At 37.6% G+C, this 17,956-nt stretch overlaps 1 protein-coding gene, 1 long non-coding RNA gene and 1 other non-coding gene across 4 annotated transcripts; 1 reads left to right on the forward strand and 2 right to left on the reverse strand.

Annotated features, from left to right (window-relative positions):
- Window positions 1–962: 962 nt before the first annotated feature.
- On the forward strand, window positions 963–1,034 carry TRNAQ-CUG (transfer RNA glutamine (anticodon CUG)). The gene has a single exon. It is a non-coding gene; the product is annotated as a tRNA-Gln (tRNA).
- Window positions 1,035–1,337: 303 nt separating this feature from the next.
- Window positions 1,338–8,225, reverse strand: LOC137951440 (probable LRR receptor-like serine/threonine-protein kinase At2g16250). Its single transcript, XM_068798099.1, has 4 exons — window positions 6,216–8,225; window positions 4,760–4,888; window positions 3,329–3,351; window positions 1,338–2,383 (listed from the first exon to the last, which is right to left on the reverse strand). Exons 1-4 carry the CDS (start codon window positions 8,168–8,170, stop codon window positions 1,743–1,745), a joined length of 2,748 nt encoding a protein of 915 aa, XP_068654200.1. The 5' UTR covers window positions 8,171–8,225; the 3' UTR covers window positions 1,338–1,742.
- Window positions 8,226–10,055: 1,830 nt separating this feature from the next.
- LOC137951074 (uncharacterized) lies at window positions 10,056–17,115 on the reverse strand. 2 transcript variants are annotated; one of them, XR_011112098.1, is made up of 4 exons: window positions 17,025–17,115; window positions 16,611–16,653; window positions 11,300–11,361; window positions 10,056–10,172 (listed from the first exon to the last, which is right to left on the reverse strand). It is a non-coding gene; the product is annotated as an uncharacterized lncRNA (long non-coding RNA). The 2 variants fall into 2 exon arrangements; XR_011112097.1 differs by having other exon boundaries at window positions 16,611–16,670.
- Window positions 17,116–17,956: the final 841 nt, after the last annotated feature.

Raw genomic sequence — 17,956 nt, forward strand, 5'->3', positions numbered from 1 at the left:
AAAGGCCATGTTGACAAGAAATTTAAGTGTAGTAAAAGGCAGTGAAGTAGAGCTTTTCCCTCCTCAACATTGGAAAAGGGGTCCTAATCAGTTCTACTAATCCCACTTGCCCAATCAGCTGAGCATGAAAACAAAGGCAAAGGTGAACAGTTTTGAATAGATTAACCCAGGTTTAATCATAAATTAGACTTTTGATGATCATAGTTATCCATTGAGATCAATGCTTGCTAGTCATTTTAAATGACTTTGTAGTGGTTGAACTTTGAAGACTACAACCATTTTTGCTTAAAACAATGGAAGCTCTGATGCATTGGATCTCCCCCCGCCCAAGGCTTTTGAATCCTTTTTAGTAGTTTAAACTATTCCTTGATTAGTGTGTTGATTAATAGGTGATTATCAGACTATTACGCGTGCCGCTTCGCGTGTTTGTTGCTTAATCGTGAGTTAAAAGTAGATTATGGCGAAGATTGTGGAATCAAAGGTTCTTCCATTGTAGTGAAACTCCTGCGATAAAATTGATTATGGTGAGATCTTCTCTCCTAAAGTGGACTATACCAAACTCTTTTTTTTTTTTTCTTCTTAAAAGTAGATTAAAGTAAAACCTCGTGTATTAAAGGATGAAGTGGTTGAGAATGGTAGCCTTATAAATTCTTTTGAAAGGATATGTATCCCAAGTCGGGTGTCGGCTTCTATTAATTAGAGTTGTAAGTAGGCGATAAATACGATTGACTTGTTTACCTTGATGTTAGTGAATTAAATCATAGAGGATTTTTAAGCCTTTGTTAAAAAATATAAAAAAAATTATAACATAATTATGTTATTAACATAAAATAATTTATTATGATTTATTAATTATTATTATTATAAGACTTAGATTTGTCAAGAGTTGAAATTATAAGAAATTAGAAGAAAATATATGGATTTTGAATTTGTAAAACGGATAAAAGCAACTAATCAATTGTGGTCCCATGGTCTAGTGGTCAGGACATTGGACTCTGAATCCAGTAACCCGAGTTCAAGTCTCGGTGGGACCTTTTTTTTGTCAACTTTTTTGTTACTGAATGCATTAAATGGAGGTGGGCATAGGTTTTCTTTTAACTCATACGCTGGTCTTTCTTTTAACATATTCCGATATTAAACAGTTCTTTTTGTAACATACATGGATTACGATTGTAAATTCCCCATTTTCATCTACTAAACCTGTTTTCATGAAGCTCCTACTTTGAAAACCCTAGGGTATTGGAAGGGCAATTGAAATCCTCTTTGATCAATGTCAAACGCTCTGTGATGCATCACAGGGAAATTTTTTTTGTCAGAGATAACAAGATGGATTCAGCTAAAGGCAAAAAGGTTGGAGATTTACATTGAAAGAGCGTAGATTACAAAAAAAAAAAAAAAAAAATATTTGCAGCTTTCGGCCGAAAAGCAAGCTGCAAAAAATAAATCCTGGCTCCATGAACCCGTCAGCTTGCAGGAGCAACACAACAAACAAAAAAAAATAACGAACACGAACTGCTCAATAGCTGGTGCACTCTTGGCTCTTGCCGATGAACCCATGATCTGATAAAAATTCTTTCTGGGTTTCGAAGTAAAGACGGAAAGAGAAGTCTTTCAGACAATTTGCATCTCCCCATTTTTTAAGGAAATAGAGAAAAATAGAACGGGATCATCGACGAGTAGGCAGGCACTCAAATGGGGAGCCCACCAATTTTATTATAAAGAATCACAAACCTGACCCTCTTTTAATCCTCATTTTCCTCCTCTTCCGGTCTGTCCCCTTCTCCCCCAGATATGGCAGCTGGTTCAGGAAAGATTTCCCTAGATAACTTCTTGTTAGAAGATGAAACATCAAAACCACTGGCAGCTCTACCACTCCCATAAGAACCCCGCTCAGCTGTTGACGACTTTAGAATGCTTCCCTCCCTCTCCCTGTTGGTCGTTGACCCTGGTGCCCCTATATCTGATGAACTGTGACGCCAACTACCAAATAGAGCAGCATTCCATGAGCCTCTAGAAGAGGTTGTTCTTAGACGTGCAGAGCCACCAGAACTCTCCTCTCTTACCACTTTGAGTGGGTTCTCCAGTGCCTTAAGGATGTATCTTGTGAGAGGACGTTTTGAGGGTTTCGGATTGAGACAAGACTTGGCAACAATTGCCATGGCCCAAACCTCTTCCAATAGATCCTCGTCCACAATCAAAGATGGGTCAACTATCTTTGTCACCAAGTCCTTTTCGTACACATTAATGTATGATAGAATTTTCTCTAACCATTCATTTGTGCTTGCATCATTCGACTCACTGATTCCTAGCTTGCCAGTTACCAGTTCTAGTAGCACCTTCCCAAAGAGGTACACGTCGTAGGCACATGTTGCTGATGAAGATCCTGCAGTGAAACAGTTCCTGAATATCAGCTATTATCAATATCCAGCTCAAGTGGTTCTCACAGACAATGGTGGTCATACAAGGCCCACAGCAAAACCAAACAAAATCATGAGAAACTGAATCTATAGCATGAACAAGTAGGCAGATCTTAAGAGACAACTCTGACTACATGGTGGTAGAACATATGGTTACAATCAGGGAATCCGAATTTCAGCCCTACTCATATTATTAAAGACATCCGAACGGGCCAATGAAGACTGTTCCTGCAGGCCAACCACAATATTAATGGTACTATTAGAACTATTCAAGGCTGAGACACTGGAAGGGATTAGGTGATGCAGCTAATCAAATGTAAACTGCCACAATACTTCCAGTTTATTAGAGAACAGTAGATGGTTCAGGGGCTAAAACATTCACTAGCAGCGCAATCTATTTCTGGAAGGTACAAACACCTGGAACTAGAGTTGAAATAAAAAGAAAAATTTGTGTAACATAAAGGTAAAACATGCATTTTGGCTTCAATACAGCATTCTGTTATTTTTGTAACGAAAGAGATGAACAAGATCGCTGGAACGGGTGGCAAACTTGCTAGGTCAACCAAGGAGAAAAGATAAGGATGAAAATGATTTTCTTGTTTCTTGCATGACAAGCAAGACACATACTGTCATACATGACGGCTGCAACATTATCAGAAGTATAGAGTACACAAAAAGGACCAATCTAATCAAAGAGGCTTGCCAAGTCAACAACATAAACAAGCTTGCATGTTCACTTCATGAAATTTAAATTTCAAAACTAATTGCAAAACAAGGAATTGGAGAATAGAAAGTTGGTTGAAGCTAACCCAGCAAGCACTAATTCTAGCTACTAGTTCTAACTCTTTCAATAATAATTGAATCTTAAAGGTGAATACCGAAGAAGTTCTCATCAGGTCTATGATACGCACCTGATGGGCCTTGTTCACCAGTCCTGCACATCAAGCAAAATGAAGACAACAATAGACTTCAGTTTTAGTTGAGCCAAGAAGTGAAGCATCACTGAAATATTTTATTTTGAATAGAGGCATGCCCAATTTTGAACAAATAGAGGATTAGTCCATTCATCTCTCAGCTGAAATTAAAATTTCTTTCCTCTTAAAAAGATAATATGTACCAGATTGCCATTTGTACATCATATTTTCTGTAATGTCATCATCTACATTTATCATTCAAAGTAAAGGAAAAAAACAGATATCAAACTATTGGACATAAAAAGTGAGAAAAAATATTTAGAACAAGATGCAATAAAATTTACATAGACCTAAGTCCAATACAAAAAAGAGGTGAACTTATCTTAAAAGAACTCTTCTCAAAATTTAATTTTTCCTATTTGCTAATCTCAAAACTATATAGCAGCAAAAAAAGACATTTATTTGAACTTCTGTACAGGTTGATACCTCTTTATATGTAAAACACTGGGCCACAAGTTCTCTTACAGTTAAGATCTTTAATATTATCACATCCTCCATCAACTAGACATAGTTGAAACAATCAACGTGATACCATTAGCATCACCAATTGTAAACATATAACAGTTGATTTTTCAAAATCACAATGATATCTTAAGCCACATCAGTTAAATAAAAATAAAAATCTTTCATGCATTATAAATTTTCGAGTTCCTTAAAAGTGCCCTATGCAATTGAGTCTGCCATCTCCCTAGGTGAATAAGTGGAAATAAGGAGAAAAATAAGTAAAAGTTACTTGCATTTGACAGTTTTATAATAGAGATTAAAAGTTTTTTTCTACTTTTTATAATCCCTTGCAGGCTGCCCAGCACCCTAGCTTTGTTTATTGATCACAGAACAGGGGACAGGCCATGCTAGAGGGGAAAAGGGAAATATTCCTATCTTTTTTTTTTTTTTTGAGAAAATGGCATGAATTTTATTAAGAAGAGAGAAGCACATTACGAGGGGTCTCACGGGGAAAGCATTAAAGCTGAAAAACAGAAGAAGCTAAAGCAAACATATACAAAAAAGGCGTACAAGACAATATGATCTTAGAATAGTGCAGCTTTAATAGTGGCCTAAAAGGTAATTCAAATATCTAACCCCTCAAAAGTGGCTATATGGAAGTCAATTATACACAAGCCCTTCTACAGTGTCCAACGGAATATAAAAAATAACAGAACTAAGTGCAAAACTATACCTTCAAGTGATCTACATTTAAAAAAGAAGAAGAAAAATAGAACAACATTGACCTCATGAAAATGACCAAGGACAACGCAAACATAACAAGCATATTAATACAAAAAAAAGGAAAAATCAGATTTATGAAACAACAGATATCGAAAATTTAGGAATCTCAAGCAGCAGTAAGAAAGAATGCAAATCACTTACTGTGATAATCGTAGAAATCTGGTGATGACATTCTGATGCACATCTCCTTCTTGAGGACAGACTTCGCTCAAGCTTCCTAATCTGACTTCATATTTATCATCAAGGAGGATACTGCTTGCTTGAATATCTCTTTAAGAGTAGCACAAATAGTATAAGAAATATGGAAAACTTCTTCAGAACTTGTACAAACTCAGTACACCAACGAAACGGATTATAAATTATAAAATGATTAACAGTCAACATAATGAGCAAGATGCACAGGATCCCCAATGTGAAAAGAAGTGAAAAGCTTTCAGTGCAATCAACAGTCCCTTTTTTTACAGAATATAAACCAAACCAAGAATTTTACAGACTACATACTTAGCTCATAGTGAACACCATTACAAAAAATAAACAAACGAAAGAAGTAAAAATATATAGTTTCCTCTTGAACTTCTTGTGTATAAAGAGCAGGTGGTAGTTACTGTACTAAAGCCTCTCATATGGATGAGCAAAAGTTTACATGCACAGTGAGTTAGCATATGAGTGCATCAGGAGCAATGCAGGTAAGGAGATAGAAAAGGAGACTGATGATAAAGTGAAAAATGGAGGAGAGAATATGATCCAAAGAAAAGCCAGACATACTACAGAGTAGCGTTTGCTTATTCAAGAATGGGAAGCATTCAACGTTTACATGACAAAAACCCCTCTGAATCATCAATCTCCAATTTCTAGACAAAAGCACATAGCAACGGAAAGAGTATTTAGTGCATAAAGTGAACTTCAAGTCTAATGAGGCAAACACTCGCATAAAGCAAAACAAACTAAAACTACAAATAAGGTATTCTTGCAAGTGAATGGTTGAGCATTTTGGTCTCTTTTCCAGGCCTTCAATGAAGTCTTTTTCTCATTTATTAATTTTTTTTTAAAAAAAACATATTGGTCTTTCATGAATCAACCACGAATGGAAACAGTACTCATTTTCTTCCTAGATAGATATCCACTGAGCAGCCTAAACTTCAGTTGTAGACAGGACCACCATAATAGTCCTAGAAAGTTGTTGCCAGGCCAAAATTAAATATAGTAGCATGCGAGGCACAAATTAAGTTTTACAACGTGTCAGTTTACATTGTATGCAATTAATTGGACTGTGGCCAAGACTTGGTCAGATATCACTGAATTGCTGCTAACATGCTTTTCTTTTTCCTTCTTTCTATTTGCAGAAGAACATCTGTATGACATGAGCAAGACAATTTGAGCTTACCATCAACGTCTAGAAAGCATAATTTTGGTATTTAAACAACTTTTAACTTGAGAAATGCAAATGCAAGCAACTTCAGTGATTAAACTGTCCAAAATTTTATGATCTCCAACTCCTTAATTCCTTGAAAGCTATGAGCTCTTAATGACTGTTAAATAAAACCTTAGAGAAGACAAAATTTTATTAGAAAAGTCAAGGGAAGCTAGTGAGCAATACCTGTGAACAAGAGGTGGAGTGCATTCATGGTGAAGATAAGATAGAGCCTCAGCTGCCCCTATAGCTATTTTTAGTCTAGTTATCCAATCCAGTGATTGTAAGCCATCTTCTTCTGGTCTGGTTTTCCTAAACAAGCTATTGGATAAATCCCCATTTGGCATATATTTATAAACAAGGTATTTCTCATTTTCTTGGTCCAGGCAGTGACCCAGGAGTGGTACCAATCTAACATGTAAAACCCGACTGAAAGCATCTAATTCTACAAGGAATGCATCTTTTTTAACTTTTCTTACATCAATCCTCTTCACAACTATGGGAATCCCACCTTCCAGAGTTCCTCGGAAAAGATCCCCAGAGTGCCCATGTTTAATGAGATTTGAATCACCAAATTCTGCAGTGGCTTGAAGTAGTTGCTCATAAGTAAAATTATCTCCAAGACTAGCAAAATTAATTGAGAACCCTGGAGCTGGAGGACCACCTCCTGAAGGGACAGAATCTACGACAACTTCTCTTTGAGCAGTGGTGCCACCCCCACGCCTACGCTGCAGCAGTGTGATTGCTAACACCAAAAGCATAATAAAGCCAAGTCCTCCAAAAACTCCCGCCAGTATAAACTTCCAACGGCGGCTCCTCTTCACTCCTGGGGCAGGCTGAGGAGCAGAGTCTGGGGACCCACCAAAACCGTCATCAAAATTCAACCCTCTGGCTGCGTAGAACAACTTACAGTCCGAAAAACTCCTTTGCTTCGTAATGTTCAGGAGACAGTTGTCAATAAGAGAAACATTCACACTAATTGCACTAAGATCGACTCTCCCTTGAAAATAGTTGTCGGAGAAATCGATAAAACCAATTCCCACCAGGTCGGACAAGGCAAGAGGACCATAAAGCTCATTGTGCGAGAGATTGAAAATTGACTTCCCAGTCGCATTGAATGTGCTTGGTTCCCTCGTATCAGGAAGAGTACCCGTGAAGAAATTGTAGGAGACATCAAAGAAACTTAAGTTGGGAAGAAGCCATATTGCCTGAGGTAGAGAACCGGAGAAATTGTTGTGACTGAGGATCACAGACTGTAGCCGCGAAAGCCTGGACAAGACTTCTCCAGGCAAGGGCCCCTCGATCGCATTATTCCCGACAGCCATTCTCTGCAAACTGCTCAACCCCACCAAATCATTGGGTATCGCTCCCGACAGAGAATTGAAACTAAGATCAAGGTTTACTAATCGAGAGAGGCCCCCAAGCTGCGCAGGAATGGAACCGGTTAAGTCGTTGCCAGAGACGTTTAAAGAAGATAGAACGGAAAGATTTCCGAATGCAGGAGGAATGGGACCGTTGAGAAAATTGTTGGAGAGGTCAAGGAATGTAAGATTGCTGAGTGACGAAAACGATGGATGAATGCTCCCAGTAAGCAAGTTATGCGAGAGGTCCAGTACAGAGAGGCGGGAAAGACCCGAAAGCGACTCGGGAATGCTTCCAGTGAGGGAATTACGCGAGAGGTCAAGATAGGTAAGATTGGACAAGGTTCCGAAGGAGAGAGGAATAGAGCCAGAAATGGAGCAAGAACGGAGGTCAAGCACAGTTAGAGAAGGAAGCCGAGCAGACCCAAACAAGTCAGGGATGGAGCCTGGGAGAGCAAGCCCGGACGAGTTGAACGTCGACAGGATCGTCAGATTGGACAGCGCGTCAACGGAGAATCGAGGGTCGAGCCGTCCAAGGCGAGTTCGCCGGAGACCGGAAATATTGAGACCCACCACCCGTCCGTCCGACCGACAGCTAACGCCGGCCCAAGCGGAGCAAGGGTCAGCCTTCCGCGGCCAGTCCCTGCTCCTTAGTCCCAGTGAAGATCTCAATGAAAACAAAGCCGCAAGTTCGATCCTCGAACTTAACCGCTGCTGCTGCTGCTGTCCCACCGCCAAGGACGGAAGGAAAAACAATAACAGAAGCAGCCCGACTGTCATTTGCCCCTCCTTCGCATCCCAACCTCCCAACAGAAACCTCAAAATCACTCCCCACAAAAACCTCGATTCCACTCCCTCCCCTACCAACCTCCAAACTCCACTCTCCCCTCCCACCTCCCCCACTTAGGGTTAGGGTTTCCCGCCTCCCAAACTTCAACTACTCCTCTGACGGCGCCATAGCCGCACTAACGACGACGGATCTGGCACCAACACAGCAGCTCCGACTCCTCCCCAGATTCAAATCCAGCTGTCCTCCTCCCAAAAAAATAAAATAATAATAACCAATTTCTCTTCGATTTTCGACAGAGATTTGTGAATCCGTGCTGCCGAGGGATCGGCCGTTTCGATTCAGGATTGGCTAAATTCCTGCTTCTCTGAGCTGTGGAAAGGCCAAGTACCTACCAACTGAGATTGCCATTCAATGTCTCGACCTGTTTTTCTCCTCCAACGAGTTGACTAGCTTTTGTCGTCTGCTGCTGCACAGTCAGCTTCTTCATATTCGCTCAAAAAAGTTGGTCCCTTCTCTTCTTTCCCTCCCATTGGTCTCCCACGCCCGGTCCCACCACAGCATTCCGCGTGATACGTATTACCATGATCTCGGAAGACCACCGAAGCCAAAAACGTAAGATTCATTTCGGCTTCCAGTGTTGTACAGTTCGCTAGTGGTGCCCTTTCCTCCTCACGTGGCGACCAGGACGAATCCACGCACGTATCACAAGGCCCACTGAGTCGATGGCTACAGGCTCACTGTCGGAAATTTTGAGATTTGAAGAGGGAAAGATGGAGACTGTGACGCCCTTTTCGGGAAGCGACCATGGGAATTCTATAGCTCATCCATAGTCAATAAAACGCATTAAATAACCGAGCTTTACCTTGTTCTTTAGAATTATTTACAGCTTTTTTTACCAAAAATAGAAACATGTACTGTAGCTGCTAATAACTTATTTTTCAATGATTTTAAGAGTGAAAGTTGACTGAAATTTAGAAAGAAATTATATCCTTCATAATCATGGGTATAATACTATAAAAGAGTAGAGGATAGGTTCTGTAGCTCATCCATAGTCACTGAGTTTTGCCAAATTGACACATGACTTGGATTAACCTAAGTCAGATTTTAAACCTGACAAATTTAAGGGAATCTGACTCAACCAAACTTGGATCGGTCCTTTTAGAAACCCATGAAAAAAAAAAAATTAAACATTATTATTATCTCATTTTTATTAACTATTTTTAAAAATAATAATAATTAAATTCTCATTTTTTTTTCTAGGGGTTTCAAACATACCCTAAGGTTTTGAAACATATATAAATACAAAGAAGATACAATCTATTAGTGAAAATTCAACTTCATACTTAAATTCTCAATAATTAGTTGAAAAAAGTGAAGGCGAGACATTTACTTTGTATATATATATGTATATATGTGTGTATGTATGTGTATAAAATCCCTAGGCAAATAATGGAAGGTATCACAACAACTATATGGTTAATGGTTAGGGTTTTAATTGGCTTGGGATGTGGACAAGTGGATATGCTGTCAAATATAACACCTAAACCACAAAAACTAATATGTGGTATTATTGTTTTGCCAGTCCAATTTATTTCCTATCAATGCACATACATTGCAATTAATGGGAAACCTATAAATGTACCAACATTGCCATAACAACATGGTGTTTATTAGTATATAAATATTAATGTTAGTATTAATCTATTTTTTCTTTGGTAGGAATGTTAACTATCAGGGGTGGGCTGTATTCATGACCCTTGAATTCCAATGAACTGAATACATCTTCAGTATCAAGTCTTATCAATCTGCATTGGGTTAAAAATCAAATGATATGTCAACATGGCATGCCAACTTATATCATCAAATACAGCCAAAACTGGTAGGTAGAGATATTCATTTGTCAACTATAGATAGTGAACAAAATGTATAGAAATTCTGCCTCCATTGTTGAATACATGTTTTGCTATTGAGTCTAAATGTAAGAGAGGTGATCTGTTCAAGCAAGCAATAAAGATGGTCATTGCAACAAGAACTGAAAGTCAATAACCCACCTGTCTCCTTTTTATTTTGCTTTATTTTCTAACATAAGGGTATGGATCGACACTGTAAAGTCTATGCCCTCCACCTGAATTCAAGTCAAGGCTCTAAATAAATAAAACAAGAATCAGTCTTAAGCTCAGGGTTAATATTATTTTAGAACAAATCATGACAATAAACTATAGTACCCATAGTATGCTTTTTAGTTGATTTATTCAAAAAAATGTCAATCTTAACAATGAACAAACTCTATTCAACGAGAATTAAAAGACAGTCATCTTTCCTTGCAAGCAAAAATTCAGACACCCAATAGGTTTAGTACACCTATGGATCTGTACATGTTGATGAGTATTTAATTGAACAAAATGTTCTGCAATGTTTTTGAGAAGTTATAATCAAAATCAAGCCATATTTGCATAAAAGTTTATCTTAGTAAACTCAATCCTACCCAACTTCATACTTATTTACCCACACGAATATGATTGTAATGTACATCACTGTTATATAGAATAATGCTATGTACGCCTCTGGCTTTTAAAGCCCTATTTACATCTTTAAGTGGCATCCGAGTTGGCAAAACTAACTTCAATGCAACTTTAGAGAAGAGAACATTTATTTACCAACAGGGAAGGTTAGGGGGGCTACCTCTTCTTGGTTCTGTGTTTTTTCGCATGCGGTGCAAAAGGGGACACGCCCTCCTCCCTTTCTACTCACCAAGGGGAGAAGCCAAAGACCCTCCTACCACCTAAAAGGAAAAGGTCCCCCTCTTAAGTAGCATTAGAGTTAGATTTGCCAATTCAGATACCACATAAGGATGAAACCTCAAAGGTGCACATAGCATTATTCTTGTTGGAAATAAAATACGTCTTTCAAAATATTTTCATTGTAAATCCAACTGTCACAAGACGGTCCTACCCAAAATATAATAAGAATAATTAGGTTGAAAAGGTCAATATTTACGTTACCTCTCAAAATATCTATGGACTAATAATGTGAAGAAAACCTCCTACGACTGACAATGATCAACAACGGATATGGGTAAAAAAGAATAATTAGGTTGAAAAAGTCAATAGTTACTTTACCTCTCAGATTGCAAAAGAAGTCCACTCATTTACTCCCGCATCAAGACACTGGAAAGATAGATCTGTTCAAATAGAGTGCAAGGTCAAATAAAGGTCCTTATTTAATCCTCAAAAAAAGCTCAACCATGATCATTAAAAATTTAAACGGAAGCATGGTGTAATGAAAAGGCCTGGGGACTCCTTGAACCTACAGGACAAATAAAGAGATTCTAGTCAAAGGGTGAAAAACAAAACGTTGTTCTGTCAAGTCTCATGGATGAGAAGACCAACCATGATAAAGATACAGATCATAATGAAGATAACAAGCCTGGTGAAACAAATGGTTTTCACGCTCTCTGAATAGACCTCCATGGCTCATACATTTACACGACCTGTACTTGCCAAGCTATAATCTACTAATCCACTGCTTTTCTGGAACATTCCAACTTCTGCATTTAGAAAAGTTAAAAAAATAAAATAGTATCTAGAAGCTATTTATCATTTGTACACTTTGCAATAAAAAAAGCCCAAAGGTACTGAAAATTTTGCCAATGAGTTACAAATCACAACAAGAACTAGCTCCTTTTCCCTTCAAACATGACTCCTAGGATGCAATTTGATTCAGTTCCATGAAGACTAGTCAAGTTTTGAGATTCTAAGTCTCGACTAAGATGCAAACAGTTCACTCTTCCTCATCCGTCCTGAATAATTTAGACAAAATATTACTTGCCATCTGGATTTGAATCGGATTCCGATTAGGTTGTTTTATTTAAACATTGCTTTTAAAACATAATTTTCTTGCACATGGATGAACCTTTCAAGTTATACCATAAAAGGAAAAGATAAAATAACACTAAAAAGTAAACACTATCTATTCGTCTACAACGCTCCTCCTTTAGTCTTGCAATCTCAAACAAACAAAACGCCAAACTATCTATTTGTCTACAACTGGGACATTCTTTCTTCCTTGGACTGACAAATAGGAGCTAAACTAGCTGCTGTCCACTACTCCTTCCCTGCTTAATGCAAAGTAGCCCACGTGCAAGAAATCACGAAGGAACAGACTACCCACATGCTACTGAGAGAACCTATAATTTATTTCCAGTTATGATTTGAACAATGCTGCAGCGACTAACAGTTTCAGCCAATAAGTGTAAGGAAATCAAATATCACCCGTCTTTGTGGTTTTCTCCCTGGTGTTTGTATTCGGATAATTCTTTGAAGGTTTAGAAGCTTAACAATGCAGCTCAGAACATCTGAACTGGCCCAGATTAACAGTTGACACTGTCTTGAAAGATGGGACCACCACAAAGGGGCTCCAAATGCTAGGATGCTGGGAATATGGATGGCCAGATGAATCTACTCTTACTAAAAGTGAGGAACAGTGCAAAGCAAGATTAGAAGATACCAACGGAGTGGAATAGTTCCTTCTTATTGCTCAAGAATAAAGGACCTGTGTTATGACTTCTATAGCTTGATTGTTAGAATCTATCTTTCAGGCAAGCTGATATGTTTGTCAAGTTTCTTCTTTCACAGCTGCATTATGTCAAGCTCTTTCATGTTTCCCCACTTTTTAAGGAACCAGAGGACTACATCACTTATAAGTAGTTTTATCTAAGCTGTATCCATTGCTGGCAAAGTGCCATATACAGATTTTTTTTTTCAAAGTGCTACATGGGGACATCAATCCCTGATATTCTCTATGTTCTCACAATCATAAAAACAGATGATATAGACAAAATTTATGTCCAACAGGACATATACACTTCCATTTTATCCAAATTCTAACATTCACCTTGATCATAGCAAAGTTTGAGCAGTAACTCATACAAGACATTTGATGAGATAGGATTCCAACTAACACAACAGCAGCTTGTGTGGTGCAGATGAAAATAGCATAATGCACACATTCAGTAATGTGTCTATTCTGAATATGGTAAATCGTTTAGGCAATTGCCAAACAAAAACCTCTTGAAAATAATAAATAGGATAGAAACACAGGGTGGTCTTTTGGTACCTTTTCAGTGCTCTTCAACGATTGGTACATCATGAGGCTATTCTTTTTTAGCTGGTGAGCCAAACCAACCATCTCATCAGTCAAATCCTCTTGTAGCTTTTTGTTGAAGGTTTTTGAAAGTTATTTATGTAAAGAATGAGAAAGAAGAAAAATAAATAAATTTGAAGCAAGTATTAATGCACAACCCCTACAACTAGTATTTAATTGTCAATCCAAAGGCTTGGTAAATGAGGGTTCTATCAGTGTAAAAAGTGTGAAAAATATAGAGAGAGAGAGAGAAAGAAGAGAGAAAGGATGCCAAAGCTCTAAATGAGCTGCATAGGGGTTGTGTACGACCCCCAATGCTATTTATTTAGGTTTAAGTTATAATTTACAGAAATAAAAAAAAAACCCCTTTTACATAGAAAACGCTTATTACCTTATAACTCCCATTCTACTCTACCTATGAATATAAAAATTTGTACATAGACTAAATCAAACATGTTGAATAAGATAGGGCCATAATATAAAATATTCGATAATTTAAAATTACCAAAATACCCTTGAACTGATTCTGTCACACTCCCCCCTCAAGCTAGGGCATATATATCCATGAGGCCCAGCTTGTCACAAAAATTCATGACTTCACGTTTCCCTAATGCCTTGATGAAAACATCTCCAAGTTGTTTAGCCGAATGAACATGGGAAGTGATCACATCTTTCTTCATCATAGCATCTCTAACAAAATGACAATCCACCTCTATGTGTTTTATTCTCTCATGAAAAACTAAATTGCTAGCAATAATTATCACAAAACATAGTTATGGCTTCATTATGATGAAAACATAAACTCCTTAGATACCGATCTCACCCATATGAGTTCACTAACAGTATGTGTCATTGCCTTATATGTTGCTTCTCCACTGGATCTAACTATAACATTTTGTCTTTTGCTTTTCCAACTGATTAAATTGCCACTCAGAAAGTTTTCTATTTAGCTTTGACCCAACATAGTCTGCATTAGAGAAGATCTCAATTTTCAAGTAGCCATATTTTTTAAAGAAAAGACCTTTTCCCTAGTACTTCCTTGAGATATCACAAGATCCTCTTAGCTACTTTGAGATGAATCCTTCGTGGGTGTTCCATAAATTGGCTTACTATACTTGAAGCAAAGGATATATAGAGGTACGTAACTGTGGCATATATGAGTTTCCCAACCAATCTCCTATGCAATATTTTATCATTCAATTCTACACTTTGATCATCGTGTAGATTGAGTCCAACTTCCATCGGAGTATCTACCAGTTTAGCTCCCAATAATCCATACTCAGATAGCATATCGGTTATATACTTTCTTTGAGAGAACACCAATCTTTCTTTACTTCGAGCAACTTCAACACCCAAGAAGTATTTCGATGCTCTCAAGTCTTTGGTCTAGAAGTGAGTAGCAAGTAGCTTTTTAACTTCTTCAGTTCTAGGGGTATCATTGCTAGACAATATAATATCATCCACATATACAATTAAAACTATGATCCCATAAGGCCTTTTCATGACAAAGAGTGAATGATCACAGTGGCTCCTAAAAAAACCCATAGACATCACTACTTGACTAAATCTTTCAAACCAAACATGAGGGTTTTGTTTCAGCCCATAGATTGTTTTCTTGAGTCTACATACTTTGTGCATTTCCCCTGAGCAACATACCTTGGAGGTTGCTCCATGTAGACACTTTCTTCTAGATCTCCATATAGAAAGGCATTCTTTATGTCTAACTAGTATAAGGACTAACCCTGAGTAATAGCAATAGACACCAGAATGCATGCCGAAGATAATCGAGCAACTGGAGAAAAGGTTTTAAACACATCTACACCATAAGTTTGTGTATATCCTTTGGCCACCAGACAAGATTTATACCTCTCAATCGAGCCTTCAGCCTTGTACTTGACTGTATACACCCATCTACAGCCAACCACTACAACACCTAAAGGTAACTCACATAACTGCCAGATTCCTCGCTCTAACAAAGCTACCATCTAAGCATCCATGGCCTGTTTTCACTGTGGAGAGGATATAGCATCCTGGACTAAAAAAAGAATAGTGCAAGTAGAGATAGACAATGTAAACTTTCTGCAGTTGTCAAACAAATGATCATATGACAAAAAATGAAACAATAGATGATGAGTATCTTTCCGAGCACCTTTCCTTAAAGCAATGGGTAAGTGCAAATCACTTACCTTAGGATCCTGAGACGAAGATGAGTCATGAAGTATGGGAGAGGAAGTTGTTGGCTGAGAGGGATGGACCTGTCAACACCAATATACCTGCAAGGGTTTCTCAACAATGGTACTCTACGTAGGTCCAAGACAATCATCCAGTGGTAGAGGAATAACTGACTCAAAAACTGGGGAAAAAGATGGTACATCAATGGAAGTAGTAGACTCATAGAAGGGTGTATCCTAAAAAAATATGACATCTACAGATACAAATGTTATTCTAGTCAATGGACAAAAATACTTGTACCCCTTTTGAATACAAGAATACCCAAGAAAGACACTTAATTCCACGAGGAGATAACTATCTTTGGATGATCCCATAACATGAGTAAAACAAAAACATCCAAAGACACGAGGGGAAACTAAAAATAATGGAGGTGAAGACAATAGAATCTGAATGGGAATTTTACCTTCAAGAACAGATGAAGACATCCTATTGATCAAGTAACATACAGTAAATACTACATCACCCCAAAAATGTTTAGGAACCTTTATATGTAACATCATAGTGCGACCTACTTCTAGTAGATGATAATTTTTACGCTTTGCACCTACATTTTATTGTGGAGTAAACACACATAAGGTTTGATGAATGATCACTTGATTTTGACAAAACCTGGTACTTATGATTCATGAATTCAAGACCATTGTCAGTAAGCAAAATATGAATAGAAGTCGAAAGTAATTCTTTATTTCATTGTAAAACAGTTTGAATACATCAAAAGCTTCAGATTTCTCCCGAATGAGATAAACCCAAGTGCACCTACTAAATCATCAATAAATTTTATAAAGTACCTAAATCTAAGAAGACTCATTACAGGACAAGGACCCAAAATATCTGAATGAACATTATTTGAGGCTAGAAAGGAACTCCGGTGGTGTTTGCCCAGCTGATATGACTCACAACGAAAGGTAAGATTATAAGAAAATTCTTAAAAGACTTGAATCAGTTTTATCGGTGAAGGATAACCTAATCGCAAATGCCATTGGAATGAGGTAGCAGATGTATGAAGTGCATGTAGTGTGTTATCTAGCAAGTGGCTCTCCAAATAATACAAACTACCTCTCTCACTCGTAGAACCAATCGTCCACTTCGTTGCAAGATCCTGAAATAGACAATGAGCTGGATAAAACGTTAGAGAACAATTCGTAGACTTAGTTAATTGACTCACTGACAGCAGATGTAAGGGAGATTTAAGAAAACAAAAAGCACAAAGCCAAGCGAACAGCATGTCCTACAGGCTCAATCACAAATATTTGAAAATCGAAAAGCTTGATTTTGTGCCCGTAACCATCAGAATTTCATCACAGCTAATGTAGAGCAAAATGGAGTCGAGGACTTTTTTAAAAAAAAAAAAAACTCATGAATGGAAAGAAGGAATGGAAATGGAAATAACGAGTTTTCCATCACAGTAAATGCACTATAAGTAGAGTGAAGGAATACAAACAGAATCTATTTTTAAATTTATAAACTTACATGTATGAGTTTTATCTGATTTTCGTGCTGAGGAGCAGAAGCAAGTAATCTCTTTAAGTTCACTTCAACTTTGCTAAAAGGCATGGCAAACCCTATACTTCAAAACCACTGGAGTTAGTTACAAAAGTCCTTATAAGAGCATAATATAACACAAAATACTATACCACTACCATGCAACTAAACCCTAAGTTGATTTTCAGATAACTAAATAGAAAGAAAAAACAAAGAAAGAATTTAAGCATGTTGGTGACTGTGTAAAACTTAATTCTAGAGAAGAAAGAAGAAAAGGTGACCAGAACTTCAAAAGAGAAACAGTAAAAATCATATGTCAAGAGTTAAGTAGACAAAAGTTGTATAGAAGTGTTCTTGTCCTTCATCCAGCACTTCTAAATCAAGGAAACCCGAAATAAAAAATTTATGTATAACTCAAAAATTGCATGCGTAATACAGTACAGGAAAAACAAGTTATGAAGCTAAAGTAAGCATCGTTTCAACAATGAAGGCAGCTGCTACAGCCTTCTGTGAGTCTAATTTAACATATTTCAGCCTTAAACCACTGGAGCATCATCTCATCGCCAATTCAATCTAAATAAAAAAGGATAAGAAAAGAAGAACCTATAAAATAACTACCGGATTTCTATTTCAGCTTCTTTTATGTCACCAAGCTATGTCCAAAAAGGAGAACTGAAGATAAACCACGAAAGAGATGACAAAGTCGAAACGGTTCAGAGACTCAGAGTAGTGGAAATAAAAGTTAGGATCTGCATATCATCTACACCTAATCTAACGATCGAGGAAGCTGAAATCAATCAAATGAGAAATGAAAACATCGAAAAAAGAACTTACAGTTTTAACACATAGGAAGCTGAGAGAACTTCCAGCTTACTGATGCTGCTTCAGCCCAGTAAATGGAGTGCGACGGCTAAGCGGGA

The sequence above is a fragment of the Aristolochia californica genome, unplaced genomic scaffold, assembly GCF_029961685.1.
Source record: "Aristolochia californica isolate CCGP_79_NKW_82.1479 unplaced genomic scaffold, dmAriCali1.0.hap1 SCAF_15, whole genome shotgun sequence".
Classification (NCBI taxonomy): Eukaryota; Viridiplantae; Streptophyta; class Magnoliopsida; order Piperales; family Aristolochiaceae; genus Aristolochia; species Aristolochia californica.

What these genes read in the sequence shown, in the direction of transcription:
- LOC137951440 (XM_068798099.1), bottom strand. Translation starts at nt 8,170, where the DNA reads ATGACAGTCGGGCTGCTTCTGTTATTGTTTTTCCTTCCGTCCTTGGCG. An exon ending in ACTCCACCTCTTGTTCACAG is followed by an intron (nt 4,889 to 6,215) that starts GTATTGCTCACT and finishes CTACTCTTAAAG; the next exon opens with AGATATTCAAGCAAGCAGTA. An exon ending in AGATTTCTACGATTATCACA is followed by an intron (nt 3,352 to 4,759) that starts GTAAGTGATTTG and finishes CTTGATGTGCAG; the next exon opens with GACTGGTGAACAAGGCCCAT.